The following is a 19101-nucleotide window of genomic DNA, read 5'->3' on the forward strand; positions in this document are numbered from 1 at the left end:
TGACTTCCCAAATGAATTTCTGACTGTGGTCCTCCAACAACCTGTGGAACTGCTTCCAAAGCACAGGTCACCTAATTTCCCTTTAGGCAGGAACTACTGAATAAATAAACTAGCTCTCTTCAGATTCAGAATACAAATTCAAAAATGAATTTGTATTCAACCATGTGCTAAGCATTCATCAGCTTTCAATTCTACATATTCTTTAAAAATCACAATCCCTGTTCTATAACTAGAAGCTTCCATCAAAAGAAAAGAAAAATTTTACATTCTAAGCTATTTCTAAATTATGGACTCTGTTCAGAAATGTTTCAATATCATTAGTTTCTAATTAATCTTAATATATGCTTTTGGTAAGGTTATTGTGAAACGTTATTTTCAAATAATCAATCTTTTTAAAATAAAAGGGATCTATAAAACTAATTCTGCAGTAGTAAAATGAGAAAAATCAGTGCTAATATGCATTCAAAAGGTCAAAAAGATCACAACTAATCAGGGATCGCCTTTGTGAGAATTTCAAAGCATATAATACATGGGAAACACCACCAACAAAAAGGAATGCACTATGTGCAGATGCAGAAAACATTTTTTTCCAGTTAAGACATCTTCCTGCAAAACTGAAAGTCAAATTCTTTTTCTTCTCACACAAAGCATATACATTCAATTCAAAGCAAAAGGAAAAGGAATGCAGTTAAATGTAAAGTGTATTTCAAGCAACTGTAGGATAGGTGTATTGTTACTATTTAATAGGACTTCATTCAAAGCAAAAAAACCTCATACGGGAAGAATCAAGTCATCTTACCTCAAAAATAAAAAGAATAGAATCTAATTCTTCTCTTTGAGACTTGTGACCTAGATGCAATAAAAAAAAAATAATCAATAACGATACAATTTAATTACCAAAACATAAAAAGATCTTTAGATATGTAAAACAAAAACATGCATTTCTACAACCACCATTTTGCATTCCTTGCACTCCTTCTGCAAATAAAAAAAATTCATAGTTATGGTTTATAACACTTACAGTTTTGTACCATTTTCCACTATAGCATCAACGGCTGTTAGAGATTGTAACACAACATCTTATGAAACAAAACTTCTGCAGAACTTAAGTGTAACACCTTAAGAATCTTTACTTTGTAAAAAGGAAAAACCAGTCATCAGAAAATCAACACACTCTGCTCACCTCCACGGTACCCACCTTTATTTGCAGAGTTGGTGCTAACACGTATTTCTGCACAGCTAATGTTGCCATTTGTGACCATGGACACACACAGCTTTATTTATAACGCCCTGTTTTGCTTCATAACAAAAACACAAGTATCAAGACAAAAAATGTTCTACTTGAAATACTTACCTTTTTGTTTAAGACCAACTTCAATAGTCACAAAGTTTTCAAAGAACACATAATATATATGTGAGAAATGTAGGTCGAAAAACTGTTTGAGATCAATTGATTCTGCATTCTCTGAAAAACAGAACATACAGTTCATACAGTTGTTTTTATTTCTTTCAAGTATTCAGTCAGCCACTGCATAGCATTATCTTGCAGGAAGATTTGAAGATATTTTAAAAAAATATTATTGGTAAAGAAGTTCTTAAAGTTTTCGTTTTTTTAAACTGAAGCTAATGAAATTCAAGATGATATACCGTAAGTGTCTAGTGAATTTTAAAACAGGAAGCAGCATCTTCTTGCACAGTCACTGTTTGCAAAACCCAGTCATGAACCAAGATTCCATCAGGACTAGCACTGTACAGATGGATGATAACTGCTAATTTAATAGAAATAAAGCTAATGATGCTAGCCAAACTCTCCAACAGAAAGACCATCACTACCCTCAATTGTAATTACTAGGAAGGCAATACACTATTCTTAGGTTCTTCAGGTGACAAACTAAAGGCTTGTCTACATAACCAGCTGAACAGTGATTTGGATTTTACCACATAATTACTGTGTGACTCTTGCATACATACAACTAACTGGCTGTGCGGCAAAGCGTCCTGCCTTTGTCACCTCAGGAAAAACTCAAAGGAGCATTGCTAGGCCTGTACTATTACCCTCAATACCCAATTAACACAAAAAGCATACTTTAACTTCAGAAAACAGCTACAGCTTGGAGAAGAATGACAGTAAAAATTCCTTGACCTTGCAACTTTTCTATCAAATGCATTTCACCCCGATTTCTTTTTAAGATCACACCTGGCAGCATAATCAGAAACAAGTTTTTGGAATTCAAACCAAACAGTTAAGGAAAACTGAATTTGTGCAATAAATTCTATCTCTTCAGATGAAAGAAAATAAAAACATTTTAATGGGAATTTTGTCCTGTCATTACCTGAAAATAACACTTAAAAACTCCAAGAAACAAAAACCAACCAACCAAAAAAAAAAAAACAAACAAGAAATCCCACACAAACTATTTCTACTAATACTGAAAAACAGCTTTTCCTCTGAAGGAGGAAAAACACACTTTGGTAGGTTTGCCACATACAGCAAAAAGTAGCATCTGCTCATGACTGAAGGACACCTACAGTGATTCAGGTCCAGAAATTTGGAACCCTGTGTTGGTCAAGAAATTCGGAACCCATTAGGTATACCCTGGACCAAGAATTACGGCAAGAAGGTGGGAAAAAAAAAGCAGACATAGCACAGAAATAACAATGTAGACGTTAGAATAGTTTGATCTGGCAATAAGCTACTCTGGCCACCTGCATACATCATTCCATTTCACAGCTACTGCTATGCTGAATACAAACCACAGGACTAACACATGCATGGAGAGTCTACTGCTCCCATTGATTGATGTCAAAACTTCCAGCTATATGCTGCTGTAACAGCTTTCTTCATTAATGAAAGATCCAATTTTTTTTCCCCAATGAAAACAGTCTCTTAAAACACTCAGTTCACCTTTGTCCTCACAATCAGCTAAAGATACAGCCCTTAAATTCTCATCTTAAACCATTTTCTTTAACATTAAGTCATTGCCTCTTCTCTGTGCTCTCCCAAAGTATCGTGAACATTGCACACAGAGGTAAAAATCATTTCCTGTGCAAGGAGCATATGCATGTCCGTTTCAAACAGCCTTGAACTGGGAATTTGCAGGAGTTGCTCGTCTGTTTTAGCTACGTAATCTTTACTGCCTGTTTAAGAACAGAGAGACATATCCTTGCTTTTACATGAAGTGGGATTACACAGAAACAGGCTTTCCCCCATAACTCAGGGTGCTTTTTTCTTTTTTTAAATTTTAAACAAAAGAACTTTGTATTCTCCTACCACAGATTCATGTAACTAACACAAACTAATGTATCCCTCCTGTTCTTCGTACTTATGCCCAGAATGGGAGGAAGAAAGGATTTCAAAACAGATCAGGCATCATATAAAATAGTTAGAAAGGTTTCTCAGAATGGGTGAGAGAAAAATGGGACATCACTGTACTCCAACAATGAAAAAATAAGGCTTCTACTGTATAAAGCACAGTTCCAGCACATTAAAATTCGTATTTTTTATGTCCTCTGTCAAGGCCAGGTTGGACAGAGCCTTTGCCAACATGGTCTAGTTCGAGGTGTTCCTGTCCATGGCAAGGGGGTGGAACTAGACGGTACTAAGGTCCTTTCCAACCCAAACCATTCTATGATTCTACTATTTCCAGCATCATTTATGGAACCTGTTTGCCAAGAAAAGGCAGTTCTCTTTATGCTTCACAAAAGCAAGAAACATGGATTTTGCTGATTTTTCCTTAATAACTTTTGTACCAGTGTTTGTGTTAAAAATCTGATCTCTGCATTAACTCTGTGTGTTCAGTGGTGTCTTTTGACTTTTTTTCCAAGGAGAAAGTTACATTTAAGCACACAAAAACACTGTATAGCTTCTCTGTCCTTTTCTTGCTACCATACAACTTACCTAAAAGTAGCTTCAGGCTTTTTCCTATGTTCAGGTAAGTTACCTTTTCTGGTAACATTCATCTTATGGATTTCTGTTCTATTCTGATGCACAAAACACACAACCAAACTAAAAATGGAAGACTACTTATTTAAGCTATTTGTATGACCTTCATTTCAAAAGCATTCAAGCACCAAATAACTGGAATTCATATTTCCATTAAACCACTGAAATTTGTAAGTTCCACTATTCCCCACCTTACAGACTGGAACTGCAGCAAAGAAGGACTAAATTAAAAATAAACCCAGCAATCAAATAAAAAAAGCCCTCTACCTCTTTGCCAACTTCTGTGCTTTCACATGACTGCACTTTTGGGAACTTGCTTTCCCACATTTTCAAGTGGCCAACTCTTCTTAGGAACTCTTTGAAGGTTAATTGTTCAAAACGTTCTAAAAGGTTCCATTCTTCTCAAGTGTCTCAGAAAGCAATTAAAAACTTAAGTGCCCACAATAATCATTTTAGGAAGGGAAGATTCTAGGCCAAATTTTTTTTACAGAAAATTTTTTCTGCCACAAAACTCTGGTGACAGTCAACCCAAGCTCTAATGCTTTTACTGTGGTTCAATTAGCAGCACATCACTTTTTAAGCAGGAATAATAAGCATTGACAATAGTATTTCCATAAGCATGTAACCATAGTACGCATTAGAAGGATACTATTTACATACCACATCATAGTTAGAATTACCATGAAAAAGCACCACCTCTGAGAGCTTAAAAAATTGTCAGATGTAAAACATGTACCAGAAAAAGCCACATAGATCATTACCCATAAGGGATCACCTGCGTCAGATTCTGTAAAGCTCACAAGTTTACACATTCAACACCCCAAACCTCTGTAGGAAGAGGATCTCAACTTGTAAGTTACTTACATACAGTTAGTCTTCCCTGTTTTTTTTCTACATATTACCATACAAATTATTATAAACTAATCCACAACACCTGTTACATATTTATAATGAGTTGATTTAGAAAGGGAAATGCATCTATGCTATTTATACGATTACCTGCTGTATGAAATGAAAATATTATAAAGCAGGTATTTGTACTTTCTGCAGAGGACAAAACTTTAAAGGTAAGCAATCAGAATTCTGACATAAAAAAAAAATCCACCCCCCCCCCAGCATTAACTTTTCTGGAGAACATTAGCATTCACCAGTTCATGCAAAGCATCACAGAAATTTACCACAGCATTCAACAGAACAGTCAACATCATTACAAATAAAGTTGTAGTTAATTTTACAAATCATTTTAAGCATTTCAGAATTTAATAGCATGTTTATACATAAAATTTTAACAGCACATAGTATAAAAAAAAAGGAAAAAAACCACCAACAAAAAAACATTATCCTGTCTCATTGGAGACTTGCTGGCTTTTATGTCACTTTCCCTCATCCTTTCCCAAAAATAAAACACCAGTGACAACTGCAGCAAACAATGGCCTGGAAGATGGCCAGACTTCTAGGTCTATTTCTGTAAAGCAGGGGCCCACTACGGACTGAAGTGTTCAACATCATTTCCCATAACAAACTGGTGCCATTAGAAAGCAAGAAATTTCTAAGTGTACTCAATTTCAGCTAACACAATCAAAATGGTCAACCGAACTTACTAATCCTTAACTCTCCAAGCTGAAACAAACAAAAAAAACCCCAAAAAACAACAATCAAACCCAACAACAACAAAAAAATATGTCTGCTTTGTAACAAAACAGCACAGAGAAGTTCAGTTACATGCAGACAGCATGCCATTTAGAAAGGTTATGTGGAAAAACTCTGTAACTAACTGGTGGCTTTACCATAGTTAACAGACTGTCAAAATGAGAAAAATCCAATGATAACAAAGCACAACACTTTAATGGTAAGCTACAAATGCAAATCTATTAAACAAGGGCTTCACATTAGCTCTTACTGTTCCAGATCACTAACAGCTATTTAGTAAAAACAATTTTTCTTTTTTAAAAAGGTAATTTTGTCAAAGAAAATATTCTTGAGGGGCTTGGTACTGAAAAGGAAACACACTTCAAGACATCTTTAATGGACTTCTATTTTGCATCAGACAAGTCTGAACTCCCAATCACCACCATCTTTTAGATACAAACATGCAAAGGGGAGAAGGGAAATTCTGAACGAATAAGCAAGTTTACAGCACCAATGAGCATCATCTACACACAATCTGTTACAGATTACCAGCACTCTATAGGAATGAGCAGAAGCAACTAACATCTCTCCAAACTAATTCTTTTAGGTTGCTTGCAGACTCCAGTCTACGCTAGTAAACTTGTAAGAAACACTTCCATAACAGCTCACCCATGCTCCAGAACTTAAGCTTTTTTTCTAAGCAAGTTCAAACAGTCCTGTAGTAACCTACTTATTTTCATCTGGACTGCCATCAGCTAAACGCCTTTCCTTCACATCCAAGCCCTCAAGAGCCTGGGACTTTGATCCAACTCCAGCCCTTACCCTGGCAAGCCAGCAGCACTGGCCGCTGCTGCTCTCTGCAAGTTGAGTGTAACTTCAGCAAAAAATCCAAAAGCAAAGAAATTCTTCCCCTGTGCTCCTGGCTAAAATGGAACAAAATGTGTTCGGGGTTAAGTTAAAACAGAACATCAAGTATAATTTTTTAAACTGCATACGACCCATGGCCAAATCCATGAATTACAGCAGTGACATGTTCTCTGCCATTAGAATTACCAGGAAAAGAAACGAAAAAAATAAAAAACAATGTACAAGTCTTGCCAAAAATAATACAGCTTTACACATCCACAGAAACTTCTGGAATGGTTATCTCCAAAGAAAATTCCAGGCAACTAGCTTTGCTATAGGTTCTCACTCACCTCTCACTTTCATGACCCTAACACATTTTTCATTTATTATAGTATATAAGCAGTACTATAATGAATGATTACTATGGTTTAAGCCCAGCTGGTAACTCAGAACCATGCAGACACTTGCTCACTCCCTCCCCCCACTCCAAGGTGGGATGGGGAAGAGAACTGAAAGAATGTAAACCCCACAGGTTAAGAACAGTCCAGTAATCAAAGTATAATATAAAACTACTAATAATAATGATAAGGGAAATAACAAGGGGAGAGCATATGAAACTAAAAAAGGAACAGGAAAGAAACAATGAACAGAAGTGATGCACACTACAATTGCTCACCACCTGCCAATACCTAGCCCAACCTAAGCAGCAATCAGTCCCTCCCAGCCAACTCCCCCCAGTTTATATACTGGTATGACATGCTGTAGTATGGAATACCCCTTTGGCTAGTTTGGGTCAGGGGTCCTGTCTCTGCTTCCTCCTGGCTTCTTATTCCTCTCCTCATGGCAGAGCATGAGAGAGTAAAAGGTCCCTGATCAGAGTAAGTGCTGCTCAACAACAACTACCAGTCTACCAGCACTGTTCTCAGACTGAAGCCAAACACTGCACCAGCTACTAGGAAGGAGAAAAAATAACTTACAGCTGAAACCAAGACAGTGATGTTGATGATGTGAAACACCAATGAATGCCATCCAGCTGAAGCATTAGGGCTGACTGCCAGTGAAATAGATTTCTTAAATTAAAACCCCTTTATACAAATGCAATCTCCGTTTAAGTACCTTGTTTAATACTAGACAACATATAAGAATGGATGTCCAATGCAGCCTGTTTCATTACGTCCAGAATAGCTCAATTTTCCCTTTCAGAGACTGCTCACACGATCCGTCAAACACTAACCACCCACCAAGATCAACAAAACGAAACAATAATCAAAATAAATCCCACACTTCAAACACTGTCCTCTTAGCATTACATTTTACAAGCATTCTCTCCATGGTTCCAGAGATAAATGTGGTGTATTTTTAAGATAAATAATAAAAGTTTATGAAAAACAATATATTCTTTTTTCCTTTACTCTGCATTAACAGATTACAAGCCTGTAACTCCTACTTTGAAACAAAATGAAGGAAAGAAAAAAAATTCTTAAGAATTCAGCCCTTAAAGTAAATCTTAAGCCAAGTATACTCATTTGAATTGCTTGCACACAGCAAGATCACACAAAGTTATTAAATATTTAAGGAGTTCAGCTTTTTTAATATATATATTTACAAATTCTGACTGAAACTACAGATTCAACAGGTAGCAGCAACATATTTGATATCAAACCTAGAACAAAACAAGAAGTCAATATTATTAATGTACAACATTATAAAAGGGTCACATATCTAGCTGCCTTATTTACAGAGTTCTCAAAGCAACTGCTTTAACACAAGGACAAATCCAGCATGATTTGATACCTGAAGGATTACTAGAACAAACTTTTATAAACTACTATTTTAAAACCATAGAATTTTAGTTTGATGTTGAAGTCTGATTAAACAATGCAACACTGATTATAAGAACAATGGAATATAATTTCCATTTATTTACTCTTAAGAATCCCAAAAAACTGCAATTAGCTGCTAATTCACTGGGAATTGCTAAAACATTCTTCTGGAAAATGACAGGCTTCGTTCAATAGGCAATACCTGATTCCATAAAGTACACTGTGTGCCTCCACTTCCATCTGCTGGAAAAGTCCCACTGACCACACCTGCACTAACTGCAGCCAGCTGCCTTCCTTATAGCACAAGGGCCTTACTTCTGACAACACTGCGCCACTGCCATACAGACTGCAAGGGAATCCCATTCAGGGTTGCTGCTCAAGGTTAACATGCTGTAACCACTGCAGCAGCTCACAGTAAACAAAAATGTTACAGCCTTTCCAGCATGTAGAAAAAAAAGACAGAAGAACATTCCGATTTAAAAACAAACAAACAAACAAACAATTACATACTGACGAAGATAGCATTAGGGAACTGTATGAGACTTCCCAGATCTAAGGGGGGGGGGGGGGAAGGAGAAAGGTCGATGGGGGGATAGTGAGGGAGGGGAGAATAGAGGGGTGATGCTGTCTGCGGGTGTAAACTCTTCCCTATGGGAAGAAACTAATCCTTCCCTATGGGAAGGATCACAGAATGGTTTGGGTTAGAAGAGACCTTAAAGACCATTTCGTTTGGAGATTACTTTCACCCACAGAGTGCTATGTCCCAGGATATGAGATATCAATCTCTTTCCCATTTTTCTTACAATTTCTTAGCAATAATAATATTTATTACTATTTTGAGGTTTCTTAAAAACAAACTTATGCCTGTGACATGCAGGTCATGTATTATATTTATATTAACAGATAATTTAGTCAATTCATGAATTAGTCACCTGAATTTCACTGAATTTTCCTTCATTCCTGAATTATGAAAAAAGGCTGAATAAAACCATACTGAAGCAGAGAAACAGCCACAGATAGGACACAAATGAAGTGGCAAAGAACAGTTATCTACAAGAGTTTCACCAAAAAAGAGAAAAAAAAAAACAAAAAACAAACAAGCAAACAAAACCAAATCCAATAAACAAACAAAACCACAACAAATACATTTCCCCCACTATGTCTACAACTCATTGTCTAGCACTCAGGAGCTTCCCAAGCTAAGAATCTTTTACTGTAACTTCAAATTTGGTGGGCCTTAGCAAATTTTTTCCTAGTTTTTTTTTTTTCATATATGCTTACATATTTTTCCCTATCTGCCCTACAGAAAGGGATTCCAAAGCTCCCAATGTCTTTTCACATTAAAGTTTTTCTTTCACTCAAGTCATTCTCATCTCCAAATCCTCCATACACTGACTACAACAATAAGGTTACTAAAACGGCAGTGGTGTTTGGTGTAATGGTACAGCACTGTTTTATGAAGACCACAAAATTTTCTATATTTCTTATGCAGATTAATTTGCATTTTTTACTAAATTTAAACTGAGTTGTCACCACCACCAAGATACTTTTTCCTGAAGTGATACAACTCACCCCATTCTAAGTTATTTTGCAAAATGCATTTAAATAATTCTATCTAATGTACACTAATTTCTCAAAAATACATGTAACTTACCTTTGTGCTGTCCTTTCACTTACCTCCATACTAGATTCTCTGGAATTGTTAAGTATTTTCTGGTCTTTACTAAAAACCACATTACACTATCTTAAATATTTTTAGATGATGCCTGACCTGCACCATTACCTTTCAGTATCTAACTGTCAGTATTTTACCGTAATGTTTTTTTTTATTTCTCCTGTTTGGTTAATAGGCAATCAGCAGTCTATAATTCACAAGCACTCACCTGTTTTCGTAACTATTTATTATTTTAGCTTACTGGAGAACTGCTGCTTTGGACGCAACTAGAAAATGAACTAGTACTCCCTTTCCTCCCCTAAAGTGTTAATCATGAATCCAAGGCCACACTTCAGTTTATCATTGCTGAGCCAGAGACTAAAAAGTACAGAAAAAAAAAAAAAAGAAAAATCAACTCTGTTCTAATACACCTTGCAAGCCTATTGAAAGGATTTTAAGTTAGAAACAAAAGAAAATTCTTTCCTTCTCTTGCATGTGAAACAGCAGAGAATTCTCTTCTGGATAGTCCTTTAGTCTCCAATATGCAGGGTCTAAGAGCAATAAACAAGACAAACTGGTTTTCATCCAAAAATATGATGAACAGAGCTAAACTGAAATTTCCTCCCTTCTCCCCTCAGTCTGCTGGCAACAGCTATCATGGCTCCCCTGAGCATATGGAAACATGACAATTACTATGCTGGCGGAGTTGTCACTGAAGAAACAAAGATATGCAGTACTATGCTGCTCAAGTTGCAGGATAGTGCCTACATGTGAAGTCACCTGATCACAGAAGACAGATTTCAAGTAATCTGCTATATAAGTTCCTTGAACTACTGTAGGAATACTTAAGAGAAATATCACAGTCCCCCTCTCAAAGACCTTGGTTTTGTACCTCGTGCATTTAAGAATATCTGCACAATGCCAAAGTCTTGTAGATGCATTCAAGACAGACAAGCCGAATCGTACTGTTGCACCCTTCCCTACTTACGGTGTCACACACTGTATTCTCCCAACCTTGGAGAAAGGGTATGTGGGAGCTGTGTTACAACAGGCAAGATGTACGCATGTGCAGGGCGGAAGAGGGAATGACTATCACATGAAAACATGCCCCAGCAGATTTATTCTGTCCTACAGCCAGTCAGCAGAAACCTTAGATTAGGTAAGAACGTCTGCTTGACACAGTGCTCACAGCTTGCATCTTAAAGAATGCACCTAAGTATTAATAAAGATGAAGGAAAATCTTGTAAATAGAAGACCAGCAAGAGGACTATCAAACTTAGAAAAGATTAGATTAAAATCACAGACTGGCTTGCAGACTAAAGCAAAACTAGGAATATTGAACATGCTTTAGCTTGGAAACCTAAATTCAGACAGGTATTTAGTTTCTTTCTAATGCTCTTTCCTCTTAAGTTTCAGCTGTTGATATAGCTAAAAAGAAATGTAAATCCACACAAAGCAAGCCACAACTGGCTCAGTACAGCTAGTTAAGATGACTGGTAACATTCTGAGTGAGGTAAGAAGTTACATCGCACTACTGAAGTGCCTTGAATTGCAAGCTACCCAACTATTCTCCATTTCAAAAGTCTAAGTAATTACTATGTTGCAGAAAATAAGACATGCATCAGCAGATGCTGCCATGCAGAAACACCTGTTCCTTCAAACACGAATACAAAAGTAAAAAAGGGAGCAACAACAGTTTTCCTTTGAAAAGAAAGAATTCAGCTTTGGAAGACAAGGTACTTAAATACCTCCAGACTGCAGGCAGAACCAAAAAGAATCCATTCGGTACTCTGTACTAAATACAGAATGCCTTTGCCTTTGACCAAGCCCTGCTCGTATGTTGATAAAGTTTTAGAAGCAACACATGCACTGACAAAAATGAAGGGCCCAAAAGACACTCCAGAGCAAACTTTTTTCAACACCTTTATGACAATAACTTAGATTTTTACAAGCATTTGCAACTAACAGCTACTGGGGAATTGTTAACTTTGAGGGTTTTGTTTCACACTGCTTTTCCATTAGGCAGTTATTCCATATAATTTCTAATTCACTGGTCAGGTTAAACAGCTGTTCACATGGAACTGCAGCAGTACTTAAGTGTGTATGTTCCCTCCCTGACCAACTGGCAAAACAAAACCGGTCTTAGACTAACTGTATGAAAGCTGTCTACAGCTACTCTAGTGAGCACCTGTTATAGCTCTTACCTTGAAAACATAGACAAACGTAAGCTGTTACTGTAAGCATTTAGAGGAAATTGATTAGGGAGTCACAAACACTATTAACGCTCACCAGCCACTTCTGCTCAAGCATACCGACTTAGCAGTATTTATGTAGGCGAAAAGAATAATTCGCGGGGAAAGCACGCCAGCTTTTCAACTCCATCCACAGCTAGCAGATGAACTCCACCTTCAAATTCAGTGCCAATGTGCGTGTCTCAATGCAACAGCGGGGAGCATCAGAGGCCACCCCCTCTCAGCCCGTCTGCTCCTGCGGCCCCCGGCACACAACTGAAGCCGCGCAAGTGCCACCGCCCCACGATGCCCGGCCGCCGGGCGTGGTCCCTCGCTGGAGCAAAGCCGTGAGCCACCCTCCCTCCCCCCCCCGGCGCCGAGCCGGTCCCTCCAAGTTCCCGGTCTTTCCTGCGGCAGAACTCGGGTCCGGCAGCCGCACGGCCCCAAGGCCGCGGCCCCCTCTGACCCGCTCGATCTGTCCCTCCCTCCCGGCCGTCTCACCGATGAGGACGCGCAGGTGTTTGAGGCGGGTGAGGGGGTCCTTGCGGGTGTCCAGCACCTTCTGCGTGGATTTCCGCACGTCCCCGTGTGGCTTCTTGGAGAACATCCCGCCGGGCCCGGGTCTAGCCCCGGCGCCGCGCTCCAGAGGCAGGCAGTGAGCCTCCGGATCCGCCCGCTCCGGGGCAGCGCCACCTCCTTCTGCCTCCGACTGAAATGCGGCGGGGCGCGGCGCGGAGCCAATTCCCCGCGGGCCCGGGGCGGGGGGAGGCCGGGCCGGGCCGGGCCTGGGCTCCCCCTTCCTCTTTCCCGGCTCTCTTCTCGCTGCTTCACGACAGCCGTCAGGTGCGACCATAGGCGTCCCTATGGCAACCGCACAGTGACGTCACGGCCGGCGCTCCCCTCCGCACCTCCGAGGCGCGGCGGGCGGGGCTCCGCCACTGCCTCCCGCCCGCCCCTGGGGCCTGGCGCCGCTGGAGGCCGCGGTGCCCCTGCCAGGGGCGGGAGCGGGTTGAGAGGCAGGGCGCGCAGGGGGTGGCCGCGGTACTGTCTGCGCAGCTCGGCAACAGCGACTGATGCAGGAACTGCACCTCAGCTGTTACAAGTAAAATGTCAAGTTTTCCCATTATATAGCTACTCCGGGCTATAAAAAGGCACTGAAGTGTGGCGAAGTAAGGGGCGAATCCGTGGGAAATAAGGAAATAAAATCCAGGTGGGACTGTGTCCACCAAGGCAGTGACTCCAAACCTTTACTCAATCCTCAGTTGTGCAACCAGCAATGACGTCTCATAGTCCCTCTTTACACACTGGTCCTCAGAGTGCTGCAACATCTTGCCCTCAGCTCCTGCCCACAGTTGCTTCTTCCCGGCTTTGCTGCCTGTGCTTTTGGATGCAGTGCTGGCATTGAGGCTGAGCCATCAAGTAAGGCTGGGTCTAGCACAACAGTCTGGAGCATCCTCGTTCCTTGTGCATGCCATGGGATGGTCATGTCCATGTTGCTCCTGCAGCAAAGAGAAAAACAGGCTCAAAAGCCCTCATTTGTACAGGTCCCAGACATGACCTTATCAGCAAGGCCCACAGCAACAGCCAGGGAAATGCACAGGGTCACACATAACCTCTGCAGCTGAGGGGCTGAATTAGTGATATTGAAAAAACCCAAAGTTTATCCTAAAAGCCTGGCATTGGTGTACAATCACTGACTTTATGAACTAGACAATTCTTGGACTTTTCAACAGACATCTGTTGTATCATTTAAGATATATGAATTCCTGTGTCTCTTTGCCTGGATGTTTTCAAACAGTCCCTGGTGCTTGGTTTTGCACTGAGGAAACCCAAATTCCCTAAGCTAAGAGTGTCGTTACAACCGCTGGAGTTTTTAATATTAGCAATATTTAACTATTTGAGATGTTCTAAAATTGTAAGAGTGGTCAACATTTACATGCCTGTTACATAAATAACATAGCCTGAGTATTTAAAGGCATGACCAATAACAGTTAATGTTATAAGCATAAGGGCAGTAGGATTTAGTCAGCAGGGAATGAGTGAGGGAGCCAGCATCATCTGCCTGCCTTTAATTGAAGACAAAGCTTAAAAATAATAGGTTAAGACAGCACCAAAACATTAAATGATAGGAGGTGGTAGTGTTAACCAAGGTAATAATGGCTTCTACAGAGAACCATTTCGTGCAGAGCACACCAGGCAGGAAGGGCACGTTCTGTGCACAGTGAAAGCCGTGATCTTGCAAAGGCTTGACTTCAAAGCATGTGACTCTGATGCCTTTGCTTATGCATGAAGGACAGGGCTAGAAAATAGCAGGATTAGTTAGGGAGGGGTTGGGTTCTGCTGCATTCCAGGTGGCGAGTACTGTACCCAGTTCTTTGCGTTTCCACTTTACAGAAAGAACTTTTCAAACATTTTTGTCCAGCTGTGAGGGGACCGCCACAGGAAAATTTAACTGAACTTTTAAAGGAGTAGTGTAGACAATTAAGCACTGCAGAACTTCTTTCCCCTTCTTTTAAACTCTCTCTACAGGGCCCCATCAGACACTCAAAGTAGCAGGGACAACTGCATCATGTTCGTACTATCAATTAACTTATCACAATTCATCTAGGATTTAAAATTTCTAAAGAATTCAGCTGTTGCCAAGTACTTGAAAAATCATGAGGGGTTTTGGTTTGGTTTGGTTTTATTTTTTTGGTCTCTTGAAGAGAGTACAAACTCTTCAGTTCTAGCCTGGTTCAATAGTTCACATTTCAAATGGGCGGATTATGTTTTGGATTTTTGCACCCACTCCCAGAAATACAAGTTTCTGGAGTTTCTGGAACTCCAGGTTTACTAGTATTTACACCACATTATGTACATGAATTAAAAAGAGTTAAAATTACTCAGAATTTCACCGAGTATTTCCCTTCTTTCAGGTAGCTAGCATGCATCTTAAAACTGATCCCTTAGAGGTGCATTGTTATATTCCACAAAGAACTATTTGCATGTAAGTTCCTCCAAGAGAAAATAATACATTTTAAAGAATTTTAAAAAAGCATTCCACTGCTTCTCATCTCTTCCTGTTTAGCTCAACAGCTGATCCCTGTCAGGCTTTTCTCTAAGTACTCCTGTTCCTACTTTTCTATACTAGCCTCCACAGTTTCCTTCCTATGTTGGTTGTCTTGCTTTTGAGAAAGCAGCCTCTCTAAATTGCACCCTGGGCATTAGAATGGTGTGTTGTAATCCTCTGGGTATATGGCTTTTCCTGTTTGGGAATTATTCTGAATAATAAACTTTTAGTTAACTTAATTGGCAAGTATTTAGTTTGAGAGAAAGACCCCCCAAACCTAGATACTTAAGGTTTGAATAGTCAAACCCAGGGTTCTGTACAGTTTAGCACTCTAGTGTAATGTATTGATACTGGAGATGTTTGCTACTTTGACCTAAGCAGTCAAATATCAGCATCCTGTAAGATATTTCTAATATGAGAATAATGGAACAGCTAGCTGTTCTTTGACGAAATCCTGTTCCTGTGCAAAAAAAAGCACAAAATCCCACTTCATTTACACAACCCCATATCTCACAGATGAGATCTGGAATCTATAAGCTTCTGTAATTAAGGGAAAGAACTGTTCATGAGTTTATATTCTCATGAACAATCAATTCTTGGTTTATTGCTTTTTTTTTGTTAAGCAGTGTATCACCATTAATACCTTTGTGTGAACATCTGGTACAAAGTTAGAACACTGCAGTTTTTCCAACCACTAGAGATCCCAAGCTTGAATATTTTTTTCTATGAATTGCAGAATTAATGAAGCCATATTTCCTCTGGATTTGTACTCTAGCCACTGAATGCCATGAGTCACCTCCTTCTACAACCATAAACCTTCTTTGGCTTAGTTCTTCCCTACCTATTTGAGATGAGCAAGACACTGGACTGTAGTTAAGTCTTAACTGTGTCTACAGGTTGGTGAGCTGACTTCTGTCCCTTGGAAAGATAAAAGATAAGTTATACGTTTCGCTCTGTGGGACATTAATAGTGGTTCTTTGTTCCAGATACCATGCAGAAACTCGGTATATTTAACACTTGTGTTGTCATGTAAAATCAGATCTGAATTAGACAATGGATTCAAAAGTAGCAGTGAGAGTGCAAGTGAAAAAAAAAAAAAAACAACAACCCCCAAACAACAAACCACAAATCCAAACCAGCCCCACAACCACTACCTAAACTTGTTTTCTTAACACACTAGGACTATGTCAGCCATGCTCAAAGAAAAGAAGGGATATATGGCATATCATGATGAGGAACTCTCATACATGAGAAAGTTATTTTCAAATGATGCAACCAATACCAATTCCTATCCAGTGGTGCCAGAGAATTTAGACTTTTGCTGTGCAAAGTCACCTCCAGCTCACAATGTTTGAATTCTAATGTAAGCACTAGCACTCATATCTGATATGAAAGATGCATTGAAATGTGAGTAAATAGCAGCAGTTACAACTTTTTCTTTTTTTCCCCCCCTGAAAGTACTCAGACTCAAGCACTGAGAGGTTTTCTATTTCTTTCCTAACTTATGAAATAGTTTTGTAATATTGACAAACCCATAAAAGAACTCTTAGAAAATCCCAGCAGAAATTCTAAATGTCTGCCAGCCTCTTGGGGAGAGCCAATTTTGCACAGATTATTTCCTTTTCCTATTTCCCTTATCTCTCCCCTTATCTCACCTTCAGGAGTAAGCAGTCTTTTAGAAATAAGTCATAGCACTTTGAGTTGATTTAGATTAGTAGTTTTAAGCTTACTTTACAGCATTTGCACATACCAGATTATCTTGCCTAAATAATACACAAGCTAAGGTAGGAACATGATCCAGTTGCCTTCAAACACAGCTAGTATCTTGCACAACATGACTGCTACTTTAACTTGCTGCTGTCCTTGTTCTGCAGGGAAAATGGTCTTTCTGCCTTCCTGTGACCCACCTCCCAGTGTTTCACTTTGAAGAATACCAAGTAGGTTATTTCTTTTGTGATACTGGATAAAAAATATTTCAAGTGACATAATTTGGTTTGCCAGAATTCACAAACACCCCAGTACTACCACTTCTTTCTTAACCTGTACTACAGGTGAGGCACAAGAACTAACTAAAACCTCTCATGTTGTATCTTCCAGATAATTTTTTCTCATGATTCTTCTTTCATCATTAATAACCCATACTGATAGACCTGGCTAATATGTTGATGTCCTCTTTGAAGGACCTCACCCCCCATAATCAAACTTGTGATGATGAGTCCAAGACAAACTACATCTTCAAACTGAGAAAACCTGGTAATGACAAGATATTTCAAGCTCATTAAGATGTAGAGCATTAAATTGGGTCAAACACAGTAAAAGCTCATTCATCCATGCTTCTCCTTCAAGGTTTCATCTATCCCTGTATCCTATTGATTCACATGAGGTATCTTTGGCCTTTTTAAAATCTTCTTGGCAGAAATATACAGTTACTGTGCAGTTACTCACTGCAACAAAACCTGGCAATCAAGTTGATAATCAGAAAGCTAGTAACTGCTTTTTGGATTCTGGAATGATACAGTTTTCCATTCAGTGTCTCCATTCAACAAAGTAGGTGTCAACAAAGTAGGTGTATAATTACAGCTCTACTTAGCTTTTCCTGAAGATTTCTGGTCTAACAGCCACCATGCCTGTACTAGGTTCCACTTTTCTGTGTGCTTCACACATGTGATTCAATTGTTTTGAGTGCCCAGATTAAGTCCTAGGAAGCTGATGCCTGCATTTCCAAGATGCATTCCTCCCCCCTGCCCCCCCCCCCCCCCCCCCCCCCCCCAGCTACAAACAGAAGAGAAGCATGTGAAATTGTGTATTACTAAAAAAAAAATCTGGCTCAATTCCCTACCCTGGTTCCTGCTTTCCACCGTGGCATGGGAATTTTTATTTCCTTCTGGGGTTTATTTTTAGCTCCCTTAGAACTATTTCTAACTGTTTGGACAGGAAATTACAATCAGGCCAAGGGTTTCCTGGTTTTCTGCCATTCCTTCCCCTGCAACTGTTTTCCAGTAGTTTTTTTATAATCTTTTTTATCCAGCTTCTCCAAAATGCAACACTTGAATTCAGGATTGTTTTGATATTTTTTAATTTCCATTTCCTAGTCATTAAATCCCTATGAATGTCTTAAGAGGAATTTCAGATCCAGTTTGTGAAATCCATTGGTTTTCTTTGGGGACGTGTCCAGCTTTTGGTTCAGGCCTTCTCCTAACCCCTCTCAGCTGTCTGAGTATCAGTCATCACTACTAACTCTTTTGCCACAGTAGCTCAAATGAATACCGGCTTAAAAATCAGTTCCTTGGTAACCGCCTCGGTGAGTGTTTGAAACGGTATAGAACCAGCACTCAGCCAGATTCCGGGTTCCTGCAAGTTGTTTCTAAGCAGAGAAGAACCTGGGGCCCAGGTCCATTGCCGTTGCTCTGTTAAATAACCGGAGACTAAACAAGCCCGAGCCCGGCTCCCTCGGCAGCGGCACGGAAGGTCCAGGCCCTGCCTGCTCCCGGAGCACCCGCTGCCCCCTGACGGCGGCGGCGCACACGGCCCCACGGCCCTCCCGCCGCTAGCGCGGCCACCTTCCTTGTCTTCCCCCGGCACTGCCGTGCTCCACTGGCAGTGGGAGACCCCGAGCGTAGAGGAGGCGGGAGAAGAGAATGCGTCTTCGGAAACCGCAGCTACCCGCTAGTGCCGGGGTCGCAAAGGAGGCGTTCCTGTGTGCGCTGTGGGTCTCGGAAATTACAGGTGTTACTTAATCATAGGCTTAAAATTATAACAGTTGTGGTGGGTGTGGAGAAAGCATGCCAGGTTCTGCTAGTCCTCAGTTCACTACAAAGCTAGAGACATGAGCAACAGGGATGGAGTTTACCCTGTGAAGGATGGGAGGTTGTTAATTTTGTCTTATATTTCTGTGCTTGGAGAAGAGGTGGGACACCTGTGCACAC

At 40.0% G+C, this 19101-nt stretch overlaps 1 protein-coding gene across 3 annotated transcripts in view; it reads right to left on the bottom strand.

Annotated features, from left to right (window-relative positions):
• RALGAPA1 (Ral GTPase activating protein catalytic subunit alpha 1) overlaps positions 1-12929 on the bottom strand; it is a 130261-nt gene extending 117332 nt beyond the window's left edge. Inside the window, exons 1-3 of one of the 3 annotated variants that reach the window (XM_061463525.1) lie at positions 12628-12929; positions 1355-1465; positions 800-849 (exon numbers count right to left, since the gene is read on the bottom strand). In XM_061463525.1, the coding sequence (XP_061319509.1) occupies positions 800-849; positions 1355-1465; positions 12628-12733 (267 nt within the window). In that variant the 5' untranslated portion in view covers positions 12734-12929. The remainder of the gene's footprint in view (positions 1-799; positions 850-1354; positions 1466-12627) is intronic. The other 2 variants (XM_061463526.1, XM_061463527.1) reach the window with 2 other exon arrangements.
• Positions 12930-19101: the final 6172 nt, after the last annotated feature.

Source organism: Pezoporus flaviventris, unplaced genomic scaffold (genome assembly GCF_033815535.1).
Source record: "Pezoporus flaviventris isolate CSIRO_AGI_PZ_B2104156 unplaced genomic scaffold, CSIRO_AGI_Pfla_v1 ptg000036l, whole genome shotgun sequence".
Classification (NCBI taxonomy): domain Eukaryota; kingdom Metazoa; phylum Chordata; class Aves; order Psittaciformes; family Psittacidae; genus Pezoporus; species Pezoporus flaviventris.